This window comes from Lissotriton vulgaris, chromosome 7 (genome assembly GCF_964263255.1).
Source record: "Lissotriton vulgaris chromosome 7, aLisVul1.2, whole genome shotgun sequence".
Taxonomy (NCBI): domain Eukaryota; kingdom Metazoa; phylum Chordata; class Amphibia; order Caudata; family Salamandridae; genus Lissotriton; species Lissotriton vulgaris.
The window spans coordinates 1,643,065,988-1,643,079,808 of NC_141695.1; the positions used below are offsets into that span (position 1 = coordinate 1,643,065,988).

General features: G+C 44.7%; 1 protein-coding gene across 1 annotated transcript in view; it reads left to right on the top strand.

The window, feature by feature from the left end:
* Positions 1-13,821, top strand: part of ARFGEF2 (ARF guanine nucleotide exchange factor 2) — a 548,111-nt gene that overhangs the window by 433,479 nt on the left and 100,811 nt on the right. Inside the window, exon 35 of the mRNA XM_086932618.1 lies at positions 9,425-9,564. Coding sequence (XP_086788744.1) covers positions 9,425-9,564 — 140 coding nt within the window. The remainder of the gene's footprint in view (positions 1-9,424; positions 9,565-13,821) is intronic.

Here is a 13,821-nt window from a genome sequence, read left to right on the forward strand (position 1 = left end):
CCGCTCAATGGTGGATTACAAATCCACACTACTTTGTACAAAAACAACAATTGCCCCTGCTCTAGGAAAATATCACAATGCTCGGTGAGTCCTGGTTATGGTTTAGTAGTGAGTTGCGCACATCAATAATGTTTCAGAATCTACAGAAAGAAAGTTCAATGAAATAGAATCCTTGTTATAGAAAACAGATTTATTGTTCCTCTTGTTCTGGCCAACACGTGTTTCATCGCAGGGAAACAGACTGCGAATCTTCAGGGCCTTTAGGAAAGAAAGCCGGAAGTAGTGATATGGCCGCAAGTATTATTGTTGTCCGCTTTCGGACAACGGCACCGGGAACTACAGGAGGGAGAATGAATATTTTCAGGTGTACCCGCCTAAATACCGGATTTCTAGCGCAACAGCTCTAATCCTTTCTCCTCCCGGGGATGTTTTTCCTATGAACCTTTCAAGGTATTACCCGACTACGCTTTCTAGCGCAACAATAATACTTGCGGCCATATCACTACTTCCGGCTTTCTTTCCTAAAGGCCCTGAAGATTCGCAGTCTGTTTCCCTGCGATGAAACACGTGTTGGCCAGAACAAGAGGAACAATAAATCTGTTTTCTATAACAAGGATTCTATTTCATTGAACTTTCTTTCTGTAGATTCTGAAACATTATTGATGTGCGCAACTCACTACTAAACCATAACCAGGACTCACCGAGCATTGTGATATTTTCCTAGAGCAGGGGCAATTGTTGTTTTTGAACTTCGGTAATGCACTTTGTGACCTAGACTGTATCTAGACACAGATTCCTTACCTACCCTCCCACCCTTCCCAGTTCTGTGATTGGACACTTTCCTTTATCAAGTCTAGGAATCTGCACACGTAACACCAATGTGCTTTGGGGGTTTGCATCTGGGAGCATGGACAATCTTGAAAGCAACTGACATCAGCTCCCAGACATGGAGCCTATATAGGCTCTGCACATCATTTCCAGAGCGGAATAGTGTCGGTGTGGAAACTGCACAAAGCCACCTACCAGCATGCAGAGATACTGCTGAAACTTTTCTGGATCCAGTTTGATGCCTGTGGAATATATAAAAGGTGAGGAATCTGAGGCTAAAGTCTCTGTCAGAAAGAGAATTACCGAAGGTGGGTAACTTGTTGTTTAGTCCTCTAAAACAGGAAGTATATTTTTGCACCCATCAAAAATGCTCCTAATAAACACAGGACAGCATACCAGAAAAAAAAATTTCAGCAGAAAGAATAGTGCTCTGGTACATTGTACTGAACAGGAATAATGTCCATTCTAGCTCATGTGCCAAGGAAAAGAAAAATAACACTCTGTTTAAATGCCATTCAAGGAGACAATTCACCATGTAAAATGCATCACTGTTCCTTTACCATTGAACATTTCATCGTTTTTCCAATGCCTGAGCAATCCTTTCTTTATGGCATTGGACTCTAATGGGATATTTCCATTGGATGACAGTGTGATATACCACAGGTCAGTCAACATATATTGTGGTGCTTCTCAGTATGCCAGTGTGCTGCCACCAACATGATGGTGTTACATTAAATATTAGTTTGACATAATTACAGTGTCGGGGCTCTTTCCAGTAGTAGTGGAGTTTATAGAGTGCACATTTGCGACCACTGGAAACCCCACCAGGCATCCTTTCATCTGTTACTATGCCTGAGAACACCTGACCATCTGTTTCTTGCTTTTTTCATGTGCCAGCCTGGCCATGCACAAATGCACCTGTTCCTTCCGTACTTAGAGGAGTCATCCAAAAGTGTTTGTTGGAGCTTTCACAGGCAAGATGTTGAGCAACCATAACAGGTCGCAGTTGTTTTCCTTGGATACTCCTTAAGTGATAGCCAGGGAGATTTACTATTCTGGTGTGGAGTCAATAAACAAGATTACATATAATGCAATGTGAAATGCTTTACATCTAGCAGTGGTTTTGTTTGCATTTTTGCTACACACTTCAAATGATCTATTTGCAGTTGTCAATGAATGGTATGTGGCTATATTAGACTTGTCAATTCTGATTGTTACTTTTGATTTCATCCAAAATGGCTTATCATTGAATTGATGTAAGTTAGTGTCGGGCATTATTACGATATGGACTGGATGATATTACTAATTAGGCACTAGTCATCTCTAGACTAGAATACGGTTGCTCTTCTCTTGCAGGTCTGCCTAAGAACTCTCTGGCCCCACTGAAAGCCTGCCTCAACGCCGCCGCCAGACTCCTAATCGGTTCAAGGAAATTCGACCACATTTCTCCCCACCTCAAAGCCCTGAATTGGCTTCCTCTCGAGGCCAGAATCCAACTTCAGATGGCCTGCATTACTCACAAGGCTCTATACTCTAATTCCCTGGCATTCCTTGCCCAGAAACTTGTGATATCCGGAGGGGCCAGAAACTCCCGGTCTGCCAGAGACCTTCTGCTCCAACCAGCTTGTTTCCGGAAAAAGAAAACCTACAATCGGGCCTTCTCTGGGGCCGCTCCAAGAATATTGAACTCTCTCCCGCCCACCATCAGAAGACTCATCTTTTGCACGCTTCAAAAAGGAGACCTACATTTTCCTTATGGGCAAATTCCTCGCGTAACGATCGCATTACAATCTTCTCTAAGACCTTGTACCACCCTCCATTACGGCATTATCCTTGACTTTCCCAGATGATACCTCCTGGCCCTCCTGGGCTACGTAACCCGGGAGCTGAGACTACCTATTTTTCTTGTATAATGATTCTACTTGTTTTTATCCCAAATTTATCTGGAACTTGAGACTGCCTGTTTTTCCTGCACATTGAACATAACCGTTTGGATCCCTTTGATATCCTCCCCTCCTATGCCCTTTGTATACCACCCTTCAATCCTGTAAAGCGCTCCGATACCCTCACAGGTCTGGTTTGCTCTCTATAAAACCTTAAAATAAATATAAATAAATAAAGACGGTCAAATGCTGAAGATGGTGTTAGGCTTCAACTCAATCGGAAATTGTAAACACTTGATGCATAGGAGACATTATTTATGCCACAAAAGAAAAAGTGCCTAGCTCTCATATTGAGCTCAAGTTGTAAACTCTTAGCTGTGCTTGAGGTGGGAGGCGTCTGCCTGCCCTGGGGGAGGGGGGGCGCATATGGCGTAACCTAGCCCGCCAGCCAGTGAGGATGCCTCTGCGTTTGGACCCTGGTTGGCAGATACAGGGGCCCCTAAGGATAGACACAACCTGTTGGCCTGCCTGGGACCTGACTTGGTTGCCTCGTGGTCTGCACTGTACCTGTGATGAGGAGTCTGCCTGCCCTCAGGGGAGACACACAGTGAGGCCTGAGCTTGCCTTGAGTGGCAGGGACCAGTGCCGGGTTCCTGCTGGTTGGCCTGCCTCCATCAGAACGTTAGAAGTGGCCCTGCGGCCTGTGAGCCTATGCCGACGACAGGTGTTCATTGGCCTGTGCTCTGGTGAGTTCTCCCCTTTGACGGCCCCCCCGGGTGAGCACAGATTGCAGACCCTTTGTGCTTGCAGCTCCTGGAATCCGGAGAAATGATTGGAATCCCTCAACAGGCCCGGCGCTGAGGATATTCTTGGATGTGCTTTGCTCTGGGATGCCTGCCTGTTACGACGGGTGAACTAGAGTCTGGCAACTAAGGATTGGAATCCTAGTGCGGACAGCAGTGGAACTAGTAAATATGAGTGACTGCATGCGGATATTACCTACAGGGTGTGAGTGAAGTGGATGTCGCATTGCTAGAACAGGAGACCTTTATTGCCTTTGTTATCCTGAGGGCTTCTTCTCTGTATGCATCATGGGCAAAGGAAGACCGCTGGTGCCCTCTCAATTGAATACGATAGAACAATATACCACCCACGCGCCTGCTGCCCGGCTCAGGGTGCATAACAGGAGTGCACGTCGTGACACGAGGGGGCCCCATCCCTAGAGGAGTCTTCCTGGGCAGACCTTATGGGAGCTATTGAGGGCTCCTGGACAGCCTTAGAGGGAAAGATAGAATCAGTCTTCTTCGAAGTGAACCTCCTGTGTGCTAATTGGCAGAATATATCTGATACGGCCAATACAGAGGTGAACGCCATTGTGGATCTTCAATCCAAAGTGATGTCCCTTAAGAAGCAGGTGGCTACCCACACATCGAAGACTGAAGTCCTGGAGGCCAGAGCCGAGGACGCGGATGGAAGATCACATAGAAACAGTGTTTGCCTCTAAGGCTTCCCCGTGCATGCGGAGCAGGGTGAGGTGGAGAAGTTTCTGGAAATATGGATTCAACAGGTTCTGACATCCGGCAGTTTGTCTCCGCAATTTGTAATCGAAAGGGGCCATCGTCCTCCGAGTGGTGATGTATAATCCACTGGTGCTTGATTATGTTAGTCAGTTTATTCAGTTGAGACACTGTTCAGTTCTCTCCCAGTGTAACTATGGAAAGATAGCCGCTGTGGAAAGAAAAAACCCTCCTTTCCTTGGCTTCTTTATTCTTGATTTAGGAAGCATGCAGTGGGAAGGTGTTTTATCAGTTGAACACCCTTGTTACTTTTTTTGTTTAAATCTTTTTATTAGGGTTTTACATTTTCAAAATTCCCTTGTGGGACATGAGACAGGTCACAGATCAATCAGCATATACGTGAACATCAATTAACAATTGCAATCATGGTTCGATAACAACAGACTGGCTCCAGTTTTTTGAGTACGACAGTTGTATAACATGTCCCCTGAATCTGTCATTGGGGTATCTCGTCGCAGGATGCCATGTCTGATTGTGCCTTATCCCTTGGGTGGTATGATAATGGGGTCGGTGGAACTGCTACCCCTCCGTCAGTATATTACCCTACTTGATGTGTGCATGCTTCAACTTTTGTGTAAATGAGTCGTACTCCGAACTGCCGACTTGAACTGAACTGGTAACCATAGGAGGGGATACCTCCCTAAAAAAGAAGGGGGGGAGCGCGGCAGGCGGGGGCGAGTGGTATATGCGGTCGGCGCGTGGGTCAGCCACCAGCCGGCGGGAGCTGGTGATACGTATCTCAGGGAAGGGAAAGGGGGAGAGACCTGCAGCATCGGCAGGTGATCAAAGTAGCAGGGCAGACTACCCATGGCGCGCCAGCCTCCCTCCAGGGGCGCTACTCGTTTAGTGGTGGGGCCTGTGGGCTGGGGTTTCGAGCGGGGTTGCAGGGCGGGGGTTGTGTTGGCTCTGGGGCGTCCTCTGCGGTTGTCTCTTGCTTACATTGTATTAGAAGATATGCCCATTCCATAGAGATTGGGTGCTTGCGTGTGCCTTTTACCTCTTCCTCCCTCAGGGTCTCTTCCTCCGCTGCTCCCCACTTGTTCATTGTTCCTATCCAGGCCGCTTCTGGTGGTCCAGTCGGGGCCCTGGCTATGTTTCTTTTGGCCAGGAGGATAGCTAGGGATGCAAACCTCCACTGCAGTTTCTCAGACTCCTTTTTCTTGTAGATTCCCAGGGTGCACGCCTCCCATGTGGCAATGTGTTGCAAGTGTACTAACGTGTGTAGTGTGTGGTGTACTTTGTTCCAGTATGGCTGCAGGGACAGACGGTCCCAAAACAGATGTTTGAAGTTCGTATTCAGTGTCTGACTCCGGGGGCATTTGAATTCTGTGTCCGGGTAGTACTTCTGCAGCTTGTCGGGTGTAAGATAAGCGCGATGTAGAACATTAAACTGTATATTTTTTTAACTGGTCTTTCGGGAGACTTTTTTAGGATATTCTAGCGCTTGTGTCCACTCTTTGTCGTGGAAGACTCGACTCACATCGTCCTCCCAGGACTGGCGCAAACCGTCCAGGGGAACCTTAGTTAATTCCCGAATGGCTTCGTAGTGCCATGTCACTAGGTGCCTGCCTGCCCCTTCCGCAGTGTCATGTGTAGTACTGGGTGCGTTGGGGGTTCACTACCTCGCAAGTCCCAATATGCACAACCGCTTTCCACCAGTTGCCTATGTGTTAAGAATTGTCCCTGCGGAAGGCAATACCATTCGACTAGCTGTTCATACGTTTTCAGTTGCCCCTCGTGGAACAGAGCTTCTATCTCTGTCGGTCCATTGTCGGTCCACGCCCGCAGGTCCCCTTCGGTGTAATATCCTTCCTTCCAGGGGAAGCCCACCAAGAGGAGCAATGGGGAGTATAACAGTTGCCCTTTCGACAGTCTGCGGATTCGCATCATGCACTTGCGGGCTATAGTGACCTGCATCGGGTGTGTCCGGACCTGTTTAGAGCCCGGCATTAGTATTAGTCTAATGGCGGGTAGCGGCAGCCCCCCGTTGTCAGTGATAGTCTCTTCCACGTGCCTCTCGGCCGTCCAGTGAGACAGCCACTGAAGCTGCGCGGCTAGGAAATATGATTCGAATGACTGGGCACCCAGACCTCCATCCGTAGTGGGCAACTGTAAAGTGCGTAGGGCTATTCTATGCCGTCCGTCCCCCCAGATCAGCGTTGTGAGAAGCGTGTCCAACTCCCGGAAGAAGGACCGAGGTGGGAACACTGGAAGATTTGTAAAGTGATACAGCAGTCTGGGTACCATTATCATTTTAGCTATGGCCACCGGCCGATCGGCTTCTGGAAGACACTCCCTCTGGCGCCTATCGCGGAGCGAAGGCCCGGCAACACCCCGCGATGGTTTCCCTCATAAAGGTCCTCGGAGGAATGGTATAATCGCACTCCTAGATATCTGGGGCCGCTTCACTCCATTTCAAGGTCTGTGTGCCTATGTGCATGTCATGGGGTGCCAGGTCAGGACTGAGTGGATAGATCGTCGACTTCCCCCAATTATGTTTGAGGCATGACATGTCTCCAACTCTTGCAAAGTGTGCCAGATCGAGGTGAGATCTTTCGTTACGTCCCGAACATAGACAAACAAGTCGTCTGCGTATAAGGAGACACAGTGGAACGTGTCCGCTATCGGGATGCCCCATCCCTCCCTCAACCGAATAGCCAAGGGTTCTACCGCCAGTGCGAATAGGAGGGGGGAGAGGGGACACTCCCTCTGGTTCGCCTCTCCACCGGATATAGGGCTGAGATAAGTTTCCCGACTCTCACCCTGGAGGCGAGGCCCTTGAACACCCTACACACGTATGATCATGCAAAAACAACACTCTTCAGCTATGTTGTCTGTTCTTGATTGTTCTGCAAGGCAGGTAGCCATGGGCATTACTGTGCCTGAACTCTGCCTTCTGCAGGACCCCCGGTCTTGTAGTAGCATTGTCCTTCTCTTGTTCTTACAATGACAGCTCTTTCATTGAGGGAGGATCATTGGTTCAAGAGTTGGCGGCCGTATCTCTGGCCATAGAGTAGTGCTACTGCACATGTTGGAATGAGTACCAGTAAGGGGAGAGGCCCTTTTGTCTATGGATTTTCTAGCTCAGTGATCAACATCAGTGTACAAAGACACAAATGTCCGGTGCACAAGTTATTCCAGGTAGTAGGTCTTGCACTGTAGCAGAACCTCACCATTATTACCAGCTGGAAATGGGTGCAGTGCCAGAGCACTGCAGACACACATTTGTCCAGACACCTGGCAAGTTCCACTCCGAGCAGGGATTCTTATAGTCCTTGTAAAGCCAAAGTAGGGCCAAATTATTTGGCATCAGGGCAGTCTGAAGCCTTCCACAGCAAAAGATTTCACTTATTTGGAAATTGTAGTATGAATACATTGAGTAACTTATCAGTGGTTAAGTAAAAAACACCAGAGCTTTTTGTGTTTGTAGTTTGTCCTGATTCAGTTGGATGCAAATAGAATGGGGCTTTTCCTAATTATATATCAAATAGTTCACCAAAGCCTTTGCTGTCATTTGTGACTTTCCTGTCTATGGTAAATTTAGAAGGACTCAAGCAGGAAAAATTTGTGGTCTTTTTTTAGTACCTTACGAAATTCTACTTTTTTTGTAGTTTAAGCTCTAGGAGTAAGGCAAGCCAGACAAATCCATGTATAACAAGCTGCCCTCTTTCATTTGACTTAAGGTTCCAGCAGCTGCAAAGTCCTATACTGGAATTTGAGTAGTTTTTTTAATATATATAAAACATTTTATTGATTTTTCTCCATTTATACAACAAGTGGTACATAGAAAAAAAGTCTGCCACCATAATAACAAAGTGCTGAAAGATAACTAGCCGTATCCAAGAGTGTCTTTCACCATAACTCGCTGCATCCATTAGAACAGTTCTAGTTGTGCCACCTCCATCCCGCCCACATTTCACCAGTCCATGATGTAAGTCTGGAGTTCCACGTCTAGGACCCTTCGCGGTTCTACCTGTCTTTGGAGGTTAATACCCCTGTAGCAGCACCATGCGGCCCTTATTTTATGATGTTCATGCAGACATCCCCATGCTTTATAAATTGGGATTTCCAGTGACATACATCTGTCCCACGTGGACCTCCATTTAACGGTGGAGGGTCGTCACTCTTCCAGGCACTGTCCATGTTCCCCTTTGCCACCACTAGACCCAGCCATAGCTACATGGCCTTGTATCAAGCAGTATCCATCTCCGTCATTATATGATGGAAGGTAAATGTCGGATCTCTGGGTAAAGTCTAGCCCAGCACCTGCCCCATTGTTGCCAGGAATTCGGGTAAGGTTGAACAGTTGGTGGCAGTGGGATTTGCAGGTATAGGCTATACTTTTTAGCAAACAAATTGCTTATGCATATTGTCCAGCTCTGCAAGCTTCAATAAAAATGTTTCTTGGTCCAATTCCTTTAAATGTGGGCGTACAAATCTGAAGAAGGCTTCTTCATATTACTTAAATGATTGACTAAACCCAAAATTATATTTTTGTGGTTATTCCTTTATTAGTAACATTGCTTTTGCTCTAAGGATTGGGAGTAATGGGATATAGGCTATTTGTTTAAATGTTGTCACTCACTGACAGTTTGTGGTTTCATTCTGATGTATTCAATTTTGCACCACTTGTGGTACTAAAAACACATTGTCGTTATTTTTTTTTTTTTTAGGTTCAACCTCTGCTAATGGTTTTGATCTTGTTTAGATACAGTATTTCTAAATCCTATCCTAAGAATGTGTTTTTTTCTGTATTATATCATGCTCCTTTGTAAGTTGAGGAAGAAAGATATTACTTATTGATGGGCTGCTCTACAGCCTTGAAGTGAAGCAAGTAATTTTGGCTGTTCATCCATTCCCAGCATCCCTGAATCTGCGACAGCCTTGGCTTCCTTGGTTAGCCAAGATGGACTTGTGTATGGATATGTGTTGCATTCTAAATGGTATCTCCTAACTTTACATTCAGGTGTTTTCATTTTAATTTGCCTTAATACAAAATCATCAATTGAGGGATAAGTCTACCAGATTACTTTGTATCAGCTTTTCTTAAGTGACATTTTGCAGGTTGTAGTACAGTCTTCATGACGATGAACAATGTTTATTTTTTTATTAGTCTGGATTTTTCTTTCCTTTTAGAATTAGCAGATCAAAAGCTGTTTGCTGGCCTCCTTATTAAATGTGTGGTGCAGTTGGAGTTGATACAGACAATTGACAATATAGTATTCTATCCAGCTACCAGCAAGAAAGAAGATGCAGAGCACTTAGCTGCAGCCCAGGTAATTATTTGAAAGTATCTTGTCAAGTTTGATTTCTGTCAAAATGTTATTTTGTTCACAATAAGTATTTTCCTTGCTTATTTCTAAATATACATAAACAAAAAGAATCCACTCCTTGAGTGTAGAGCGTATCCTCCAAATGTGGGGAACACCTTGTTTTTGGTCCCCTCACACACCAACAGGCCCCTTGGTGTCATGCTTCATCATCGGGGTCATCGTACCCCTCTACGGGGTACGGCGTGCTGCGACCTACGAATACGCGGGAGCACTTAAGATGACTGTGTGGTGTGGGTGGGGTATTTAAATGTGAGTGTATGGTGGGGTTTAGATCTAAGTGAGTGAAGTTTAAAAAGAACCTGGCCCGTGGGGTGGCAGAAAAACTTTTAATGGGCCCCCAGGCTGGTGCTATTAAAATAGAGTGTGGGAGGTTAGTAACGCAAACAATGTGCACTACCTCCTCTCTGTGTGCGTCAACATGTTTTGGTGTAAAACACCTTCTTCAGGACGGGGTACACAAATCCCCACCTTACTCACGTTTCTCTATCTTGTATCTGGTGTTCTAATAAAAGTGATAATTATAGTGCAGGTAATAATGTACCTAACAAAACGTTGCTTAATGGCCGACCTGTTGAGAGAAGAAGACAACATTTTTGTTTGTGGTGGTCTACTTTTCAATAACCATAGGTAAAGTGACCAGTTGTTACAGGTAACAAAATTGCGGTAAAAGTATCAGACTATAGGTGTTCATCGTGCCTATAGAGGGAAAAAAGGGACAAACTAGACTCACTAACATATAACATAAAACACACACTTTCTTTGTAAATTCGGCATTTTAGCGATATTCAGAACATTGCACCCTTAGTGGTCAGGGGTTATTAGGTATAATGTTGAGTGCTCCTGTGAAAAGAAAAAGACACTACATGCCCCTATACATTAGTAACCTACTGTTTTGTAGGGGTAGAAATGCCTCATGAGCCAACGTCAGGGTCCCTTCTGCTATTTAGCACCTGTCAAAAAAGTTTTAGAGTCCCATTTTTACTTACTTTAGCGTTGTGGAGAAAATGCTGCTCTCTACCCTGTATACTCACGATTTCAGCGAAGAAATTCCTCCCGACCGACCCCTCCGTGGCTCCGGTGATTGTGCCAAGGAGAGTGCTAGGTACGGGTATTTGTACTTTTTATTTATATAGACAAACAATTAATGAGTAGGATACATTGGTATTATAGCAACCCATTATCAGAGTGATTAACAGGGCACATTTGCAATAATAATTAACCAACAAACCTCATATGATTTAAACACTTGTATTAGATTAAAAACTAATAAATGACCGCTTTAAAAATGGATGAAAGTTCCTTAAGAGATACCTTGCTTGAATGCCTAAATACAGATATTATGTTAATTTACTGTCTGATGTTGTTCTGTGTGGCCTTGGGCATCAAAAATAGTAAATTGTGGTGATGAGTGTATGTGGTAGTGACATGATGGGTACCCAGCATATAGAGCCTGTGCTCCAAAATAAAACCCTGAATGCCAGTAGTTTCTTGTTGCTTGTAGCATGTCTTTTGCTTACATGCATTTAGTTTTGAAGCGCTGAATCCATAAAAAAAGTCGGGAATGTGTCTTGATCTTTTTGGCACATAATGGCCCCTACATTATAACTGTAAGGAGCAGTTTCCACTAGATATGGGAGTTGTATGTGAAGAAGTCGCAAAACAAGTGCTGGGAATAGCGTGCGATTGTGTGTTTTCTTTAGCTTGCCCAGAGCTCCAGTTTCACCAGCCGTACTGGGAAGTTCAGAGATTATTCAAAATGCCTCAGCCAGTATCATTCCATTCATATAGTGTGTAAAACTATTGGTCTCTAGGTGCTTCAGCAGAAGTGCAAGTCTATAAATAATTAACCGTATGATTGCTTGAATGACCACGTTTGTAAACTGCACCTAAATCAGGGAAGGTATCTTTCAGCTCACAAGACAACAGAAATTGAATTTTACAGCTTGGGGGCAGCAACAGAGAAGGCCACCAATGTGCTCTTTATAGTTCTTTGGTATATAAAGCAGTTGACCATTCAACGTTCTTAACCTTCTTGAGGGTCTATAGAGAGAGATATGATTTCTCAGAAACCTCAGCTGGTTCCCATGCAATGCCATATGAATCCTATATGAAACTATGAATCATACAAAGGTCCTTAAACTGTACTCCTGTGCTCTGTGTTTGATTGGCAGCTAATGTAGCTGTTTCAGAATAAAATGTGTGGCTAAATCTTAAGAGCACCGGTCACAAAGCGAATGGCTGAATTTTGCTCAACCTGTTGTCTTTGAAGCAATGATGCCGGTGCAGCTAGCTAAATAAACAAACTAAACAGAATTTGCATAATTGGATGTTTTCCTTACTTTCCTTATAATACAAAGTTCGTAGCAGCAAGATGAAATGGTGGCAATACCTAATGGATGATGGTTAGTTTGGTGTCAATCTCGAATTCCAGACTTTTTACCACAGGAGTGTGACGCCGTCCCAGTTCGCCACGCCTGCACTATCTCAACCATACTCCGCAGCAGTTGCTCACCGTCATCATCGCTAAGATGAATTATAGGTTATGTTGAGACAGCAGATAAGATGGCTCCTGGTTCTCCAGTATTTACAGAATTTGTGTGTCACCAGCGTACAAGTACGCCTTGAATCCATGAATCACCAGCTGATCAGCCTAGGGTTTTACATACATGTTGAAAAGATAGATTATTGATGACAATAGGTAATACTCCCCAAGAACTGCAGATTATGCTAGAAACCAAAGTGTCTAGACTGTCCTCCTGAGAGTGGTCAGACAACAAGAAATGGAAACACTTCAGGTCCATTCCCCCATGCCCGCTCCCATGATCTGAACAAACAGATCCACATGATTATTCTACAGTATTGAAAGCAGAAGACAAATCCAGCAGAATTGGGGCCACAATGTCACCCAGAAACAGGTTTGTTCTCAAGTCTTGAACATGACCAGAACAGTCTTTATCCTGTGCCTTAGACTGACACCTGCCTACATTCATCTGAAAACTTCATGCATCTGCATGAATTTTCTTACATTGTTGGCAGCATATTTCTCCAAGACGTTTACCCCAAAAGTAAGTTAGGAGAAGGGGCAATAGTTTTTTATATCAGATCCAAGCTGGGTTTTTTCAGGAATTGAATAATAGCGGTCTGTTTAAAAAACTCAGGGACAGGCTCTATCTCTGAGGATAAATTCAAAAGATGATAAAGTGGGTGGACTATAATAAGAGTCTTGTGATTGTACACCTTTTGGAGGCCAAGGGTCGTCCGGAGAACCTGATTTTACCAGTGGTATCAGTCCCACCACATCCTGGGCTGATAGCGTATGGAAGTTAAAAATGGAGGGTTCCACTGACTTCTTAACAATTTGAGTATCAAAGGGACACTGGAGCAGATACCCTTCCTGTTGGCTTCAATCTTCTCAGCAAAAGAGTTGTTAAACTGTTCATAAAGTTCTTTGAATGGAGGAGTTTTTAACAACAGAGACGTGGAATCAGTGATGGCCTTCTACATTTTGAGATCACCTTCTTTGTTTATTTTAAATGTTGTTTTTAAAGTTTTAATCAAGACAGAATAGAATTGTTTCACTGTTCAAATAGCTTTTTTATAGACCCAGACTGCTGCCTTAGATAAAAGCTTAGACGCCGAAGAGGGACGCTTAATTCAAGCGTGCTGTAGGCATCTCATTTTAATGTTCCTCAGCTTAAGCGTGAACCAAGGAGCATTTAAAGCCTTACCATAAGGGGCCCGTTGTGCAGGAGGTGCATGCGTAGTCACTGCCCCCCTCATTCTAGTGATGGAATGCTGTACTCTGTGGGGAAGATTAGATCGAGACACCACTTCTGCTTCACCTTATTTTAAAGGCCAAGTCACCTTCTGCGCAAAGAAAGGACCCAAGCAGCAGCAAGGAAGTTTCGCCTGTAGGGTGAAGACTACCCAATAAATAATTGATCAAACCAAATCCAGGGGTTGATAATAAGGTCTGCTAGCTGCAGTTGCATGGTCCAGATTTGATCCAAGCAATGGCCCTTAGCATGGGTAGGTTAGAAAGTGTGGCTTATCCATTTGAAGGATGACAGTGACTCAAACAAAGTCTTAACAGAGGAGTCATCCTACAACAACTCAAATCAGAAGTTACAACCCCACACTAGAAGGAGTTTTGAGCTAGTGAGCAAACTATGCAAGGTATTCAGAGTCTCCAGAAAAGTA